This window comes from Canis lupus, chromosome 33, assembly GCF_003254725.2.
Source record: "Canis lupus dingo isolate Sandy chromosome 33, ASM325472v2, whole genome shotgun sequence".
Classification (NCBI taxonomy): domain Eukaryota; kingdom Metazoa; phylum Chordata; class Mammalia; order Carnivora; family Canidae; genus Canis; species Canis lupus.
Genome location: NC_064275.1, coordinates 23,647,050 through 23,664,873, shown reverse-complemented (window position 1 = coordinate 23,664,873; position 17,824 = coordinate 23,647,050). Strand labels below are relative to the sequence as shown.

At 37.1% G+C, this 17,824-nt stretch overlaps 1 protein-coding gene across 4 annotated transcripts in view; it reads left to right on the top strand.

The window, feature by feature from the left end:
* The window catches only part of GSK3B (glycogen synthase kinase 3 beta), a 201,296-nt gene extending 184,171 nt beyond the window's left edge, over positions 1–17,125 (top strand). For 3 of the 4 annotated variants that reach the window (XM_025476202.3, XM_025476193.3, XM_049105557.1), the window contains one exon: positions 11,567–17,125. In XM_025476202.3, coding sequence (XP_025331987.1) covers positions 11,567–11,634 — 68 coding nt within the window. In that variant the 3' untranslated portion in view covers positions 11,635–17,125. Of the gene's footprint in view, positions 1–3,139; positions 3,190–11,566 lie in introns of all 4 variants that reach the window. The other variant, XM_049105558.1, reaches the window with a different exon arrangement.
* The last annotated feature ends 699 nt before the right edge of the window (positions 17,126–17,824 follow it).

Genomic DNA, 17,824 nt, shown 5'->3' with positions numbered 1-17,824 from the left:
CCCAAGTTAGATTATGTTGATGCTCAAAACATGAAATAGCCCCAACCCTAAACTAATACAGTTACTCGTTGAGCTAGTTTCCAGGAGTTTTATTAGAATTGCTTTATTAGCCTATGAATAAAACTGAACTTAGAAATATAATAGCACCAGTTACGATTGGTGAGTTTTGGGTAATTTTAAATTATTTCATTAGTGTGAGATACTAAAGTAAGGCTTTTGGGCAAATTGCCTGATAGAAACTTAGTATAACCTGATTCTTATGTTGCTTTGATACAAGTTACAGCAAATACCCCCCCCTCCGTGTGTGTGTGTGTGTGTGTGTGTGTGTGTGTGTGTGTATTCTTTATTCTTAAAGCTATTCAAATCAGATTTCAACATGAATATGGAAAATGACATTGAACTCTGATCCTGAGAGTTTACTTCAAAGTTGGAGTACATTAGAATATGACAAATTTAACAGAGGAATAGTAGACTGAGGCTAAGGACACAATTAAAACTAGTTGAGAAAAATGCCTGCCTTGAGTATCTTGATAAATACCAAAAATGATTTCAGATACTGCTTTGAGCTTCCTAGTGGCTAAAGTAAATAAAGGAATGTTACCTGTTAAAATTTCCCATTGTTCATTAGATAAGCACCCTGATGGCTTTTACTGAAGCAAAATTTTTCTGGGCCTTCTGTGTGAGAGCTATTTCTCCCTTAAGGCCTCAGATTTGGTACTATAAGAGATAAATTAAATGACGTTTCCTTCACCATTCCAACAGTGGATGTAATAATGAGCCTCATATGGATACTTTTTTTTTTTTTTTTTAAGTGACCCTCAGTGAACCAAAGGCATACCACCACAGTATAGATCTGGGGAAAACAGTTTTTTTGGAGGCCAAAATAGTGAGAACCAAGTATGTTACTAAACATATTTCAGGAAATGCTGAAGGAAGGAATTGATTGTGCAACATTAATGGCTGTCTATATGTGGATTATACTCTTTAAAAAGATTTTTTTAAGGTTTTATTTATTTATTCATGATAGAGAGAGAGAGGCAGAGACACAGGCAGAGGGAGAAGCAGGCTCCATGCCAGGAGCCTGATGCGGAACTCGATCCCGGGACTCCAGGACCATGCCCTGGGGCAAAGGCAGGCACCAAACCGCCGAGCCACCGGGATTCCCCTAAAAAGATCTTAAAATATAAACGCTCTTGTTGTCTCTCTTGGCTTCAGTTTTTTTATCCATAAAACAGGAATAGTAAATACCCACTACATAGACTTGTGAGAAGTAAGATATAGAGTGTACAAAGTACTTAGCTTGTGTTGTGTTCAGAGTTAGGTAGTGACTGCAGGTGAATTAAGGCCTGCTAGAAGGCATTATTAATATATCAAGAACCATCAGAGTTAATACTTTTTAGTTCACTAATCCCACTTTAGAGATCTTAACTTCAGGGTACTTCTAATAGAGAATCAGAAAGCTACCATGTACAGAGATATAAGTAGGAATAATTATATAATAACAAAAAGGAGAGCCAATCTGATCTGAATGGTCAGCAGGAAGAAATTGTTTCAATACCTTATAGAATCTCCATCTTTATGTAATAAAAAAAATCAATTCTGTAACTTATAGACATTTGTAGAAATACTCATCAAATCTTCTGTACCATGTTGGTAACTGCCAATATGAATGTTTGCAGGTAGATAGGGACAAGATAAAAATACACAAAAATTAAAACAGTTGTGTTAAATTAGTGAATATGGATGTTGATTTTTTTCTCAAAAATTTTCATGTTCTTTCTAAATTGTTTATAAAATACCTCAGGATACCAAAAATTAATAATTAAAAAATATTTTAAAGTACCTCAGTATCCAGGGCATTATAGTTGATCACGGCTCTGATGAGAAACTCTTGAAAATTACATATACTATTCTCAGTCCATAAAATATAATTTACATATGATTAATAGATAATTTTAGTATATAATTTTAGTGTATATATATAAATTCTGATTTTTCTCCACCAGCAGCAGATCCTCTCATGTACTCCATCTGGGAGACCATTCACCTAAGCTATTTAGAATAATAAATCTTGAGAAACAGTAATTTTACTGGTCAAATATGAGCCAGTTTAGAGATCATGTGGTCCTATGCCATAGGAGTTAAGGATGAGATGCGGTAGGGAATTTCAAATAGAGCAGTTTTCTCTTTTTACCTGTTTTGTATATCAGTCTTCTGGGTAAGGTTTCAGTGCAAAGGTTCTGCTATTAAATTTTTAAAACATTTCAGTTACATTTCTTACTTACTACTGAGAACTAGTCATCTATCCCATACTTATGTGTATTCAGTAAACTGGAAGCTCATTAATGCAAAAATGAACACATTCCATCTTTGTATCATTCTCTTAGAAAATTTACCCTTTTTTCACCCTGAAATTTGTCACCCTATGCTTTCTTCCATTTAGTGATCCTACTCTGGCATTACACACAAAAGTCCTTCAAATTTAGTAATGGCTAACTGCCATCCACATTAATGAGGGTTTCAAATCCTAATCCTGAATATGTTCTCTCAGTGTCAGGATATTAGATTTTCTTTATAATTCATATCAGATACACATTTCATAAAAATAACAATTTCTTGCCTCTATTTAAGCAACTAATAAAATACCAAACAGTACAAGACAGGGCCTACTCAGATTTTTTTTGCCTTTTCCCAGGTTACTGATAAAATAAGTTAAATGGTACTAGACAGGGCTTACTGGATACTATTCTTTGGTTGATTTCTGAGTGACTGTTTACCCTTCTTGTTTGCTTACCTACAGACCAACTTTACAATATTCATTTGTATAATAATGTTTTGAAAAACTTTGTAAAATGCTTTGTTGTCAAGAAAATTTTCAAGAAAGTTTTTCCATCCGAAAGGTAACTGTTAAAAATGGAACTTAAACTGTTTTTGTTTTGTTTTTTGTTTTTTTTTTTTTTAAGACTTAGGGAAATTTCTGGTGTCTACTATTTGTCCACTGTGAGTTTCTATAATCCATTTTAGAATTTGTTTCTTGGACTTTAGATTCTGGGTTTAAAGACATTTAAAATGTGTAGATTGCCCCTACCTTCTTTGGGCTGCATTTTGTTTATTAGGATTTTTGTTATATCCTTTCCAGGTTGAAAACCCTTCTAACAGAAAAGGGAATCATGATAGGAGTTGGACAAGGTCTGTCTTCTCTGTCTTTTTACCTGGTCAGGGGGTTTAACTTTTTTTGACCTTGCTTTGAAAACCTTATGCTGTCACCTTATTTAAACCAAATCTGGCCTGTTCTTACAGGTTCACATTGTTATTTTCTATTCTTCCTTGGACATGTGCCCTTTGTCTTTAAGTTATCTGTATTTGAAATGATGATCTCATCAGAGAAAACACTTTCAGTTGGTTTATTTGGTTCTTTTCCCTTTACCTTGCATTGAGATTATTTGTAATTGCTTGGTCAGAGTTTTGGTTTTTTCTAATTTTCTATTTCTTGTCAGTTTTGAGCTCCTTTTGAAGACTATAACCAGAAAATCATACCTATTATTCCCTGAACTTTTTGAAATCCATTTTACTGAAGTCATGGCTCAGATTTAGCCAGGACCCATGGTTCCCTTTACTTACTACTACAGTTATTTTTACCCCATAATTCCTGTCACCTACATCACCAGCCAGTTCTTTCTAATTGGGCAGAATTAAACCCAAAATAATTTCTCCCATTGTTTGTTTCTACTGATTTTGAGAGTTGAAATATTAGACAATTAAGTCCATGGATCAAATACTTTCTTAAATACAGTTACCATCCTTTTATCCCCTCCCCAAATACTATTATCCTATGCCTCTTTGCCACTGTACAATGCGCTTTGGGAAAACTGTATCCATGTCTTGTCTGGTTTTAGAATCTTCAGAGTATTGCCCTCAAGTGTTCCTTTTCCTAAACCTGTTCTTTCTGTTGTCTATCTTAACCCAAATATATATGGAATTTTTAAATAGGTATATATATATATCTTTTTAAAATGGGGATTTTTTCTACTTAAAAACATAATATATAGTTATTTTAGAAAATAAAAGCCTCATGTTCTTACTTTAAAAGGCAACAAAAAGTAAAATCATTTTATAATGTAACCAGCATATACATGGGCAGAGATGTGCCTTTTTTTTTTTTTTTTTTTTTCATTTTTTTAATAGGCTCTGCTCTTCAGGGGATGGGGGTATAAGACTACGCATTCTAAGCCTATACCATATTTTAACTTAATTTCTTATTCTTAGATATTTGAGTTGTATTTCAGTCTTTAGAAGTTTAATTGCCAAGCCAAAAGATAATAAAAATTTTTTGAGATTTTGATACATATCAAATTGCCTTCCAGAAAGCTTGCCCCAGTTTATACTGCCCACTGGCAGTGCACATTATTTTTCCATTTCTCCATTACCTTAACATTGGCCAGTCCAGAGTAGGGGTGGGGAACGTGCTGCATGCACGTGTGCACATGTATATTTTTAGGTATTGCCAACTTGGTAGCCAAAGAATGTGTCTTTTTTAGGTACTGTGCTATACCCATTTCCTCCCTTTAGCTCTGTATTTGAAATAGAGACTCCTATCCACATATGCCAGTTTGACAGACTAACACCAATGAGATTGTATCTACCCTACATTAAGGTTTCAAGTTTGCTTGGCAAATTTTGTATGTAGATACCTAGAGTCAAACCAGGTTAGTCATTATTTTTATCAGAGCAGTGTTAAGTGTCACTTTAAAGAAATTGTTTCTTTTTATTCAAAACAAGTTTTCTCCTATTGAGTCAAAATTTTTACCTGAATTTTTCCCCCTCCAAAAGTGATGTAAAATCATCTTAATTAAGTCAGTAAATGTCCTATCAAACATTTTTCTGGATGTTCTTCAAATGTTCCTCAGTTCCTTGCCTGAAGTCACCTTTGTATGCCTTTTCTTATTCTTTATTCCTAAATTATATCTTTTAATTTGAAAGGTGAAGATGTTTCCTTGTCCCCATGGCCTCAGTTACCTACCCTGAACAATCAACCCTCCTAAATAAAATGTGCTCTACCCCTGAGCCCAGGGCACCTAAGATCTCTCTGCTGCTGGCTGATAAGATATAAGATCTTCTTGACAAGCCCTCCAACTTTATCAGTGGATTGGTTGCTCATTGGCATCTGAATTGCAGTTCTGTTTTTGAAATGACCAAAGCCACTTTGCTGTCTTGTGCCACACCTTTTCCTCAGAAAAATAAGAAAAGAGAGGTGATGATTTTTTGCTGAGGAGGGGTCACCCTCATGATCCTTCATTATTAAACACCCAAAATTGTTGAAAATCATAGTAGACATTATAAAGGGAAAAATGAAAATTGAGTCCTTTTCCTTAGAGGTGATCCTTCTATCTCATTAATGTAGATTATGGTTTCAATTTAAATGTAGGTTTAGGGTATACATTTGATTCTCTGAAAAATGGTCTTGTTTGTTCCTGTGTCAGTTAATAACACTAATCTCTGAAACATAGTTTTCAATAAAGACATTTCCACTTGAAACAGCTTGAATAGGAACTTCCTTTAGCTACACAGTATAAATAACATATCCCAGGCTGCCAAAATTTTATCTTTTAGAAAAGTTGACCTGTCGTGAAATATTTGTAACTATTATAGAATGAGATAGTAATAAATAGAAAAAATAGAAACACATAAAATGGCTGGGAGAGCTTAAAGGAAATAAGGAAATAAAAATATACTTAAAGTTAACCAAACATAAGGTATGTGTAAAATACAAAAAAGATTTAATATTATCTGAAATATGCTCTTTAACTGATCTGCCAGTAATAAAAATATTAAGAATTTAATGATTTTGTAGCTTTTGAGAACTTAAAAGGTGTATAGGATAATAGAGAATGAAGTTTTTATTGTTATTTAATTTCAGTTAAATTTAAGTAACCATATGTAGTTAACAGCCATCCTATAAGAGAGTACAGATAGAACATTTCCATCATTGCTGCTGGGCCAAACAGTAAACACTTGTATCACTTAAACGGCTCTGTCTTTTATAGATCTATAGTTGCAGAATACTGATTGATGGTGGCAGGACATTCCTATGTTTACTCACTGTGCTTTCCTTCCAGCCTGTTTTCTTGTTTGCTACTCTCTTTTTATTTAAACACTTTGGCAACAATTTATAAATGTGGGCCCTTCTTCACTCTCCTTCCCATCCCTATTAGCACATTTTATTATAAACACATTTAGAGGAAAAATGGACAAGACTTGTTAATGCATTAGATGTTGGGGGAGAGGGAAAAGAGAGAATCGTGGTGACAACTTTTGGTTTATGACCTGAGCAACTAGGTAGGACATTTTCCTCAGTATTGAGACAGTTGCTCAACAAATCCATGACTCACTTACGTCGCAACTCTTAAAGATCTCTGAGAATCTAGGAGGTGGGGAAGAAACTATGGGTCCTCTCCTAGAAAATGTATGCATATCATATATGGTATTTTACACGTCAAAATCTTCTCTAGGACAAAAACTGCAGCCTCATGGATTCTGTTGGGAACCTGATCCCTTACAGGGCTTCACCCTTGATTTCACTATGGGGTTGCCCTACTTGTCATTTTTATTCCTGAAGTCACACAGAGTAAAACTGATTACAGTAAATACATGTACAGATTAACTTCCCCATATCCATCATAAAAGCCATAGAACCATAGACTCTTCTTAGAATTAGGGGAAAAAAACAGTGGTCATCTAGTGCAATTTTTCTTGTCTTTTGTATGTATACTTCATTAGGAACATATTCTAGAGGGAGTTGGTCAGGGATGTTCTCATGGGCTTGTGGATGTAAATTCTACCTGGCATTTGACCTATTTGACCTATGTGTATGTGTTACTTATCTATTGCTTCAGATCAAGATACCCTGAAATTTAGCAGCTTAAAACAAGAATAAACATTTATTATCTCACATAGCTTATGTGGGTCAGGAATTCAGAAGCAGCCTAGCTGGATAGTTCTAGGTCAGGGTCTCTTATGAGGTAGTCAGATGTCAGTCAGCTAGGGCTGCAGACTTTGGAAAGCTTACCTGGGGCTGGAAGATCCACTTCCAGGATGACTCATTATGTGCTTAGTGAATCTGTCCTGGCTGCAAGAGCCCTCAGTCCCTTACCATATATATATATATATATATATATATATATATATATATATATATATATATATATATATATATACCTCTCCATAAGGCCACTTAAGTGTCTCATATTGTGGCAACTAGTTTCCCCTGGACCAACTGTTCCAAAAAGGAGGACAAGGTAGAAGCAACAGTGTCTTGTATGTCCTAACCCTGCAAGTCACACAGCATTGTCTCTTTTGGTTATAGAGGCCAGCCCTGTTACTGGGGGAAGGGACCACATTAGGGCATACACATCCAAAAGACATGACTCATTGACTCATCAGGGCCATCTTAGAAGGGGGCTACCACAGTATATAAGAATGATCTTATACCTTTGTCCCTCAGAGCTGATTATTCTCTCCATTCCTCCTCAAGTCCATCTTTGGTTGGTTGGTTCTGAAGTAGCATCAGAAGGAGAGTAAAAGGCATTGGTTTCTAGGAAGCTTAGAAGTCAGTGAAATATCCCCTCTAGAGTTCTTTCCAAATCATTTGTATCTCTGCATACCCCATACAGACTAAGAATTAGGAAATAAAGTAACTGTACTTTTAATTATTCTTATCATCACAGATGTTTTAATGTAGTAACCCTTCTAGACAATAGAAATAGGCTTCTAGAAATCATAGTAGATTATGTAGGAGTTAAGTCTGAATGAAAGTCCCCTTATGCTCTCTTCTCCCAGAAAATCTTTTCTGCTGTCCCCTGGAGTCCCCGTAAAGGCCATCATTCTCATCCTCTACTACCTCTGTACTCAGTTCTCCTATTTGTTAGCTCTGCAACCATGGGCACATTGCTTAATTCCTTTTTTTTTTTTTTTATTTTTTTAAAGATATTTATTTATTTGAGAGAGAGAACACGAGGAACAATGGGACTATGACCTATGACCTAAGCCCAAGGCGCTTAACTGACTGAGCAACTCAGCTACCCCACATTGCTTAATTTCTTTCTGTCTCTGTTTTCCCAGTTGCAATAACTGTACCTGTTTTGGAGGATTGCTCTGTGGGCATGCAGTATACTTAGTATGATGTCTGGCACATTGATAAGCATTCAGATGTTAACAGTTGCTGCCACTGACATGTATTGTGGTGATGATGGTTATTGCAGTCACCTTAAACTATATGTTTATGTATTTTTAGATGTCTCTTTTGCCTTTCCACTTACAGAGCAATTACTATAACCTCAGCACTGTGATAAGCCCTTCCCAGGCCTTATTTCATAGGCAGATGGCACTATCTCCATTTTATAGATGTGGAAATTGAGGCATAGAAAAGTTAAATAACTTGTTCAGTATCACACAGTTATTAAGTGGTACAGCTAGGTCTCATACTCAGTGTTTGTGGAATTGGATTAGACTGAAGAAAGATACATACATCATTGTGAATTTCAGGAGAACATCTTAAGACCAAAAAGGAGACTGTACAGTCTTTGGTTATTCATAGTTGAATTGGACGCTTTATAATCAAAAGATGGTAGCTGTCTTTTAAACCATAATGTCAGGTAGCATCACTTTTACCAGTTTGAGTGTAAAGGGAAGGGAATGCAGGAATAATGAGCAAAATGAATTTTGCTACTTTTAAAGAGTTTAAATATATGAGAAGAACTGTTATAGAAATTACAGTAAACATCCAAATCCAGTGAGTTTTTAATGAACATTTTTATTATAAAAAGTCCATATTGGGCGCCTGGGTGGCTTAGTGGTTGAGCCTCTGCCTTTGGCTCAGGTCATGATCCTGGGACCCTGGGATCAAGTCCCACATCAGGCGCCTCACAGGGAGCCTGCCTCTTCCTCTGCATAGGTCTCTGCCTCTCTCTCTGTGTCTCTCATGAATAAATAAATAAAATCTTAAAAAAAAAGTCCGTATTAATTCAACTATGTAAAATAAGTTTACAGAATTGGCCGTAGAAGCAAAGTAAGTTTGTACTGAGAAGAATTTAGGAAGTATAGTTTTATTTCATCAGTAGGCCAGGTTCTGTTGGGAGCTACCCTTGAGTAGAGCTTTACATTTTATTTGTTGTGCGTTTCTCTTCCTTGTACTTTGCCTCTGAAAAACAAATATCTCTGTTCTTTTTCTTACAAAGGACATATATAATTTTATTTTAAATGTAATTTGTTGCACTATACAGAAGTGTTTGTTTTGTTTGATGAATGAATACAGTGCTGTGACTATAGCTTTCAAGGATATTTGTAATCAAAATATTTAGCTGTTAAAATTTTATTTCACACAGGGTTTGGAGATAAGAGAAAAAATATGAAACCATTAAATTACAAACCTGCAATTAACATAAATATCTTTTCAAATTTTATTATTCAGAAGTTGAATTTGTTTCAGTTACCTGCACACAATAGGATTTTGCTAAAGAGTAAATTAACATAACAAACTGGATGGCCATGTAGATGAACCTTAGAAGGTGTCCTACAGTGGGGCCAGAGCTGCTAACAGGGCTGGTATATTTGTTGATGTCATGGTCAAGCAGGTGAATTCCTCATAATTGGTAAATCTCTTAAGCCCTGAGGAGCACCAAAACATGAAAGTTTTACCTGTCATCTTCACATACTAAAAATGAGAGAAAAGTACTATTTGATGATGATCATGCATAGGTTCTTAGTGTCATCCAAAGCATGGGAAATGCTACAGTAAGTTTGGACTTGTGAGGAACATTATAATTCTGAAATAGCTTTGTGGCCTTTCATGTTGGCGTTTCAACATGGCCTAGGCATGTTGTTAAAGCAGCCTATGCCTAAATTATGAAAATTACTGTTTTTCTTGAGAAAGGCTTAAAGGGTCATGTGGCCTGGACAGAAATTGATGTTTATCATTGATGACAGAATTTGGATGATCATTGAAGAGTGAAATTCCTGCTAAAAAAGACATATTTAAGAAAGACCAGGAGTCATGAATGAAGTATTAGACATAGTTATATAGGAATTAGTGGAAAAGGCATGTACTTGCCTTTGGAGAAAGATTTTGTGTCCTATACCTTGCCACCTGTCCATGTGTCATAGCAATGAATTAATGTGACTCCATGCATGGATCCTGATTCTGTAATGTCCACACTTATTTTCATGAAAACAGGATTAGAAGCAGTTATAAGTGCTTTGAAGGAAGTTAAATGAATTAAACATAACCAACCAAATTGAGAGGTGTATAAACATTTCTTCCCCAAAGGCTGTTAAATGTGTGTAAGGGCAGATTATTTTGAGGACAGAAAAATCAGGAAATTAGAAAAGAAGTGTAGTTTTTCACAGTAGCCATTCTAATGATAAACTAACAGCTGATCCTTAAGTAAAGAATTCCTGTGTGTCCTTGGGGTCTTTTGTTTCTTGCTCTAATTAAAAAATTCAAACAAAAAAGATCCAAGGACCAAATATTGCATTCAGCCATGACAGCTGCTTACTCATCATAGGATATAGGGAGAGCTTCAGTCTCTAGGGAGACAAAACTTCTGGACTTGTTTCTTTGGTGTCACCAGCTTTGATGGTCAAGGGCAGTATGACTTCTAGGGAGATGGCTCTTAGAAGTTACCCATCCCAGTCAAGCCACTTCTCGTCTTGTTCAGGGCTTAGTGTGAAGTGTTTGGGAGAAAATGTGCCCAATGGTATGTATTAGCAGTTACATGCATGATGACACAGGGATGTGACTGGACTAGCCAACTGAAATAGCAATCTGTTGCCTACCTGAGATGCAGTGCTGATCCAGATGCAACCAAATGCCCACTTAAATGTTAATAGGGGCTGTGAAATAATAATTGACCTTAAAAAGGGGGTTAAGATGGTTAAAGTTAATTATAAAGTTACACATTTCCAGAGGATTAGGTGAAGCAAGCTCAGCGCCAAGATACTTGACTACAAGATACTTATTGAATTCAATAAGTGAATCAGTGCTATTTCTTTTTTGCTGATTGTCTTCCATTTATACAAATAATGAAGAAGGACTGTACTTAGAAAGTAAGCAGCTGAGGTTGATTTACACGTAGTGCTTGTGCCTCTCAGTGCTGGCCCATGTTATGTTCAGTGCCGTAAGCAGATGGCATACTGTAACGTGGTTCAGAATTTTTAGAAAGTTTTCCCAACTGTGCTCTGTTCACTTATTTTCAGGTGAACCAGACTCTTCAGCTGAGTATTCATGCACATACTGCTCATCCCAGCTGAAAGAAGGAGTTTTGACAAAAGTGGTCTCTGACCCCAATTTATTCAAAGACACTATCTTCCCTGCACCAGGCCCAGGCCACGGCATGGACTCAGCACTAAGCAGAAGGAAATTCAGATTTCCTAGTATTGGCCCCATCTAAAACAACCTTTTCAAATATACCTTAGAAGACCACACAGCCCACAATCTGCAGTTCAGGCAGTGTACTTTTCTCTTAGGGTGTTAAAGCATTGCTCATGCTCTCCTGGGGCTTTTGATTTGCAGATGCTAATGCCGGAGACCGTGGACAGACGAACAATGCCGCTTCTGCATCAGCTTCTAACTCCACCTGAACAGTCCCGAGCAGCCAGCTGCACAGGAAGAACCACCAGTTACTTGAGTGTCACTCAGCAACACTGGTCACGTTTGGAAAGAAAATTAAAAAGAGAAAAAAACCTGCTCATTTTAGTGTTCAATTTTTTATTATTATTGTTGTTCTTATTTAACCTTGTAAAATATCTATAAATACAAACCAATTTCATTGTATTCTCACTTTGAGGGAGATCCAGGGGGTGGGAGGGGTTGTGGGGAGGGGAAGCGGAGCACTAGAACACACAATCTCTCTCCCACGACAATCTTTTTTTATCAAAAGTCTGCTGTTGTATACTTTAAAAACAGGACTCCTGCCTCATGCCCCTTCCACAAAAGAAGACTTTGTTCTGTGCTGAAGTTTTTTTGAACTTTGTTTTCTTTAAAAGTCAAGTGTAAGACTTTGGTATAGTGCACAGCTTGAAATTGGTTGGGAGCTTAGCAGGTGTAACTCAATGGGGACTTAAATGTCACTTGTAAAATTAATCCATATCCTCGGGTATTTGAAGACTTGCCTTTGGCATATTGGTGGCAGGTGTGGCAGACAAAAAAGGAAATGCGTATCATTTGTATGTAACCCAGGGAGGTCAATAAAGTTTAAAGATTCTTAATTGACTTTGATAAGGTTTTGTTTTGCTCTTAATCAGTGCTAGTGGTGAAGAAACCTAAATTGGAAGCTATCAGAGGAGGAGGAAGATGCGTGCTCTGAGGGTGGATCTCTGTTTGCCTGACCAAAGGTTCTCTGCAAATCTTAGTACAGTTTTAAACTAGTGACCAGAAGACTGAAAAGGATGTTGAGCCAGTCACTCTGGCTACAGATGCCAAAAGCTGATGAACTGAAGGAAGGGGACAGGCCGAGAGCAGATCTCACCACTGTGAATGAATTTGTCCAGATTTGTTTCTAACGTTGCTTCCCTTGGAAAGACACTTGAGAGAGGACATTATAGTTAAATAATGTGAACTGTAACAGTCTACTGGTTTATTTTTCATATTTTTTAATTACAGATTGAGCTTGCAGAAATTGCCACATTCTGCACATAGTTCTAATATTAAATCCAAATCTAGAATCTGTATTTAATTTCAGCTTTTTTTTTAACCTCATGCTTTTAAAATTTTATTTATTGACGTATGTCAGGTAGACCATATGATTTTAGATGGTAGGAATCTTAAGAACTACACATCAAAATGGTATAAACAGTCACGTGTACCTGCTGACTTTATAGGAAAGCTGATTATATAAATGTGTGTATGTATATATGTTATATATACATAGATTCAATACTGCCTTTAATTTTTGTTTTTGTCCACAGTATCAAAATCAGCTGGTCGAAGCATGAGAAGAATGTTTCCCCCCACACCCAGTTAAGAGTTTTTGTTTCTGTTTTCTTTGTGTATCAGTGAACGGTGTAAGACTCAGTCTCTGTTTCTGAAGAAAAAGCAATATTCCTTGGAAAGCAAAGAGGATTGAAGGATTATGTTTGCAGTGAGGAAATAGATTTTCACAACTAGTTTGTTTTACATTTTTAAGGTTGACATCTTTGTGGGCCTTATATACTCTAAAATGAACCTTAGTCACCTTGGTGCTTATGGGCCATTACTTGACCTATGAATCTTTAAGGCACAATCAGTTGTACTTTACATTTAAAGATCACTTGAGTGATGGCCGCCTTTCCCTTCTCCCCACTCTTTCCCTACACACCTTCCAAGGTTAGTTGCTAACTGTAGGGCTGTAGAGCTGAGCCCTTGAATGTGTGTAATCTCCCTTCACCTTCCTCATTGCCACCTTAGGTCGTGTTAGGGGTCTTGCCCTCCAGGTGATTTGGAAGTGGAGTCTCTTGGCAACCCTCAACGCAGGTCCCAGTACCCTGTCCTGCTTCTTAACCAAGTGTGTGCGACTCTCCAAGAGAGTCCTACTGCCTGCTGAAGTGAACCAATACCCAGAAGGGCAACTGTGAGCCATCTTAGTTTTCACTCACTGTTTAGCTAAGCTCTTAGGCCACAAAAGGGGTTTCTCAAACCTCTGGTTATATCAGAGTTCGTGAGAAAGGAAACACACTCAGTCAAACCAAATCGAACAAACTGACTTTTACATTTCATAATGCGCTTCTGAGAGCTAATTAAGATTTGGAAGAAGTCTGAATGAGAGTATTTGGCCAGGTGATTCCTAAAGGGAATGGCTTTGGTAGACCATTTTCAGAAAGGACTTGTAAAGAAGCTGAACAGCAGGTCTAGGACAGATCAGCGGACCTGCTTTCATACCAAACTGCCCAGGCCAGACATTTGCACCCAGACACTACTCTGGACTTGGTATTCTTGCCAGAGTCCTTAAAAATCTGTGCTTGTTCTAGGAAACACTCCCCCCTCCTTTGCCCCCATAAATGGGGTAAGAGAAGAAGAGAGAAAAGGCAGATGCTTTTCTCTGTGTGTGTGTGTGAGGGCTGAGGTGCATGATTTTTCTTTCTCAAGGATCATGGCGGTATCACAGAACTCTTTTATACAAGTGAGATCCAGGTCTCTGAATCTTTTTGTAAATAATAATAATAATAATAATAATAATAAAAAGCTCCTCACCAAATTCAAGCTTGTACATTATATTTTCTTTCGATGTTTTTAAATTTAAGTTTTATTGTTTTGTATGTAAATATGTGGACCCAGGAACTGTTATTAATGAGCAAAAAGTTACTGTTCAGGGCAGTGATTCTGTTTAATAATCAGACAAAATGTAGACGAGCTTTTTAAAGCCATATAGTTTTAACTCTGTACAGTAGGTACCGGCCTGTATTATTGTAACAATAACTCTAGCAATGTATAGTGTATCTATATAGTTTGGAGTGCCTTCGCTTCCATGTGTTTGTTTTTTGTTTTTGTTTATCATTTTTCAAATTTTAATTGGTTTTTCTACCCGTGTCTCCCTGTCCTACCCCTTTCCCTTTGAAATAATAGCTCACTCCTAACAGTGTCTTTGCCCCTTCCACAGTTAATTTCAGTGATACCATGCTCAGGAGTGCAAAGAGGAAACCTCGTCCATGATCTCACTTCATTTAAGCCCTGCTTTTGTTTCGGTTCTGAACAGCTGTTTCCTCCGCAGTCAGTATGGTGACCGGTTTCATTTCATACTTAGTCCATCCAGGGACTTTGTGTAGTGCCAGGGAGCCCTAGAGCTGGAAGAGACCGAATCAATTCAAGTTTGCTCATCTCTTCCCCAAATCCCAACCACAGGTCTTACAAAACAGCAGGTTCCGGGAGCCTTCCATGCTCTCTGCCCCTTATCTACTTCCTTCCCAAATGAGAGAGAGAGAGAGAGAGAGACAGGTTTTATAAATCCAAGTTTCTTAATAGTACCAGGTTTTGATACATCAGTGGTCTGAAATGCCGTAGTGCAATTACTAGCAGTTACTGCGTCGAGTGCCACCGAGCCGAGAGGACATGCCAACAGAGGACTGTTGTTTTAACAAGGGAACTCTTACCCTTCCCCTCCCTCCTGCCACCTCTATCCCTGTTCAGTGAAATGTCATTTTCATTTCCTTCTTAAATAAGTTTGATTCTTACTGTATGCCCATCATGAAGGCCTTTTTTGAAAGAAAAAAAAAATCATTTGTTTTGCCTCCAAGTACTCCATATAAGATGTCTTGAGTAGAAGAAAAAAACAAACTTTACCAAACCAAAGGTTGCTATTTTTGAAACATCATGTGTTCATTCCAGCAAGGCAGAAGACTGCACCTTCTTTCCAGTGACATGTTGTGTCCATTTTTTAAGTCCTCTTAATTTTTAGACACATATTTTTGGTTTGTGTTTTAACAAAGCCTGCCTAACCAGTCATCTTGTCTGCACCAATGCAAAGGTTTCTGAGAGGACTATTGTATTCTCTATCCCTGTGGATATAAAGACACTGGCATTTCTTTTTCCCTTTCCTTTTTAAGGGATTTAACTTTGGAAATCTTCCAAAGGAAGTTTGGCCAATGCCAGATCCCCAGGAGTTTGGGGGGTTTTCCTTTGTTTTAAACCAAAATTGTATCTGATTTCTATTTTTTATGTTAGTGATCATCTAATCACAGAGCCGAACACTTTCTCCCCTATATAGAAAAATAAACTAAGCATGCTTTACAATAAAATCTGTCTTTTCTGGTAGAAACCTGAGCCACTGAAAATAAGAGAGACAACTAGAAGCAGAGTAGAGTCCCAGACTAAGGTCTACGTCTGAGAGGCTTTGAAAGTAATCCCTGGGGTTTGGATTATTTTCACAAGGGTTATGACGTTTTATTCAAGTTTGTTGCTCCGTTTTGCACCTCTGCAATAAAAGCAAAATGACAACCAGTACATAAGGGGTTAGCTTGACAAAGTAGACTTCCTTGTGTTCATTTTTCAGTTTTTTTTCTTAATATCTGTCTACAGGCAGATACAGATAGATGTATGAAAATGTGCTTGCCTGTAAAATTTGCATTATAAATGTGTTGCCGATGGATCACTTGGGCCTGTACACATACCAATTAGCGTGACCACTTCCATCTTAAAAACAAATCTAAACAAAATTTATTATATATATATATATATATATAAAGGACTGTGGGTTGTATACAAACTATTGCAAACACTTGTGCAAATCTGTCTTGATATAAAGGAAAAGCAAAATCTGTATAACATTATTACTACTTGAATGCCTCTGTGACTGATTTTTTTTTTCATTTTAAATATAAACTTTTTTGTGAAAAGTATGCTCAATGTTTTTTTTCCCTTTCCCCATTCCCTTGTAAATACATTTCGTTCTATGTGACTTGGTTTGGAAATAGTTAACTGGTACTGTAATTTGCATTAAATAAAAAGTAGGTTAGCCTGGAAATGAAATTAAAATTCACAAGTGTGTGGTCTTTATTTCAGTACCCAACCTTCTTTTCTTCACCCTATCTTGCTACTGCAATATGTAGTCACATTGCCATCTCCGTTCCTCCAATTAGAGAAACATGGATCTTTGTTAAAAAATCAAGATACAAACACTAGTTCTCGTTCTTTAAATGATCTTATTCCATTGTATAGCCCCAAGAGGTGCAGCTTCCATCTTGGAAACCTTTGGATTTGGTGTAGAGGAAGCTTTGCAGACACTGCTTTGAAAAGAAAGAAAATATCCCTGAAAGGGACAAATTTTTAAAATGTGTATAAGTCTTTGATTACTGTGTTCATGGTTTACTGTAGCTGTATTTTCTTTTAACTTTCATCCCATTAGTAATGGTCTTTGGGAGTATCTGTAAAATATAAGAACACCACGAACCGTGGGGCTGTACCTCCCAGGTAACCAACACATGTTGTGTTTGAATCTGCTCATTTCCAATACTGGATGATGTATGTAAACATGTTATGTCTCTTAGTGCAAAAAGAAACATCATTTTTTTTAGGGCTGGCTCATTCTGTCAGGCCTAATCTAAAGGCTAGATATTAAGTCATGTGACTGCTGCTTCAATAAAAACATTTATATTGGATAAAGTCTGCTCTTTATTTGCTCATTTTATTTATCTCGTGGGGAGGGGGTTGGCTAATACTTGAAAGAACTTGAAAGATAGTTAAACATGTTTACTATGTTTACAGTTTACACTAAACATGTTTACAGTTGCATGGGGTTGGCGGAAAAGAGGGAAAATGCAAATATAATGATGGGACTTGTGGGATGGGCCTCCTGATGGCCCTGAAGTGTGTTTGGGATTCACTGCTCTTCTATTGGAATGGAGCAAGATACCCTTTTAACCGAAAAGCCTGAAAGACTGCATTTTCAGTTTTCAAGTCTTCCAAAAAGTACCAACCAATCTGTCCTTTGGATCACGTTTCAGGAGAGCACTGGTAGCAGGTGCCATTTCACAGGTGTTCTAGAAGAGTAGTCAAGAAAGGGAGGAGTCAGGCTGCAGAGCTCCTCATGGAGAAGTTTGTGAAAGGAAGTGACCAAAAGTGATAGTGTGGCCACTCATTTCTTGGGAGTAAGCTATTCATCTGCCCACCAGCACCTTCAGATTTAGGAGCACTGTGCATATAGTAAGGGGACATATCCGGAGGTAACCAGCTGCTGTGTAACATGGCACTAAGACGCCCCCAAGTTGTCAGAAGCCAGGAAGGGATGGTCAGTCAAAAGTCTGTTTCTCTTTACATCCTCTTCTCCAGAACGGAGAGGCCACCCCAGCCTTCCCACAGGAA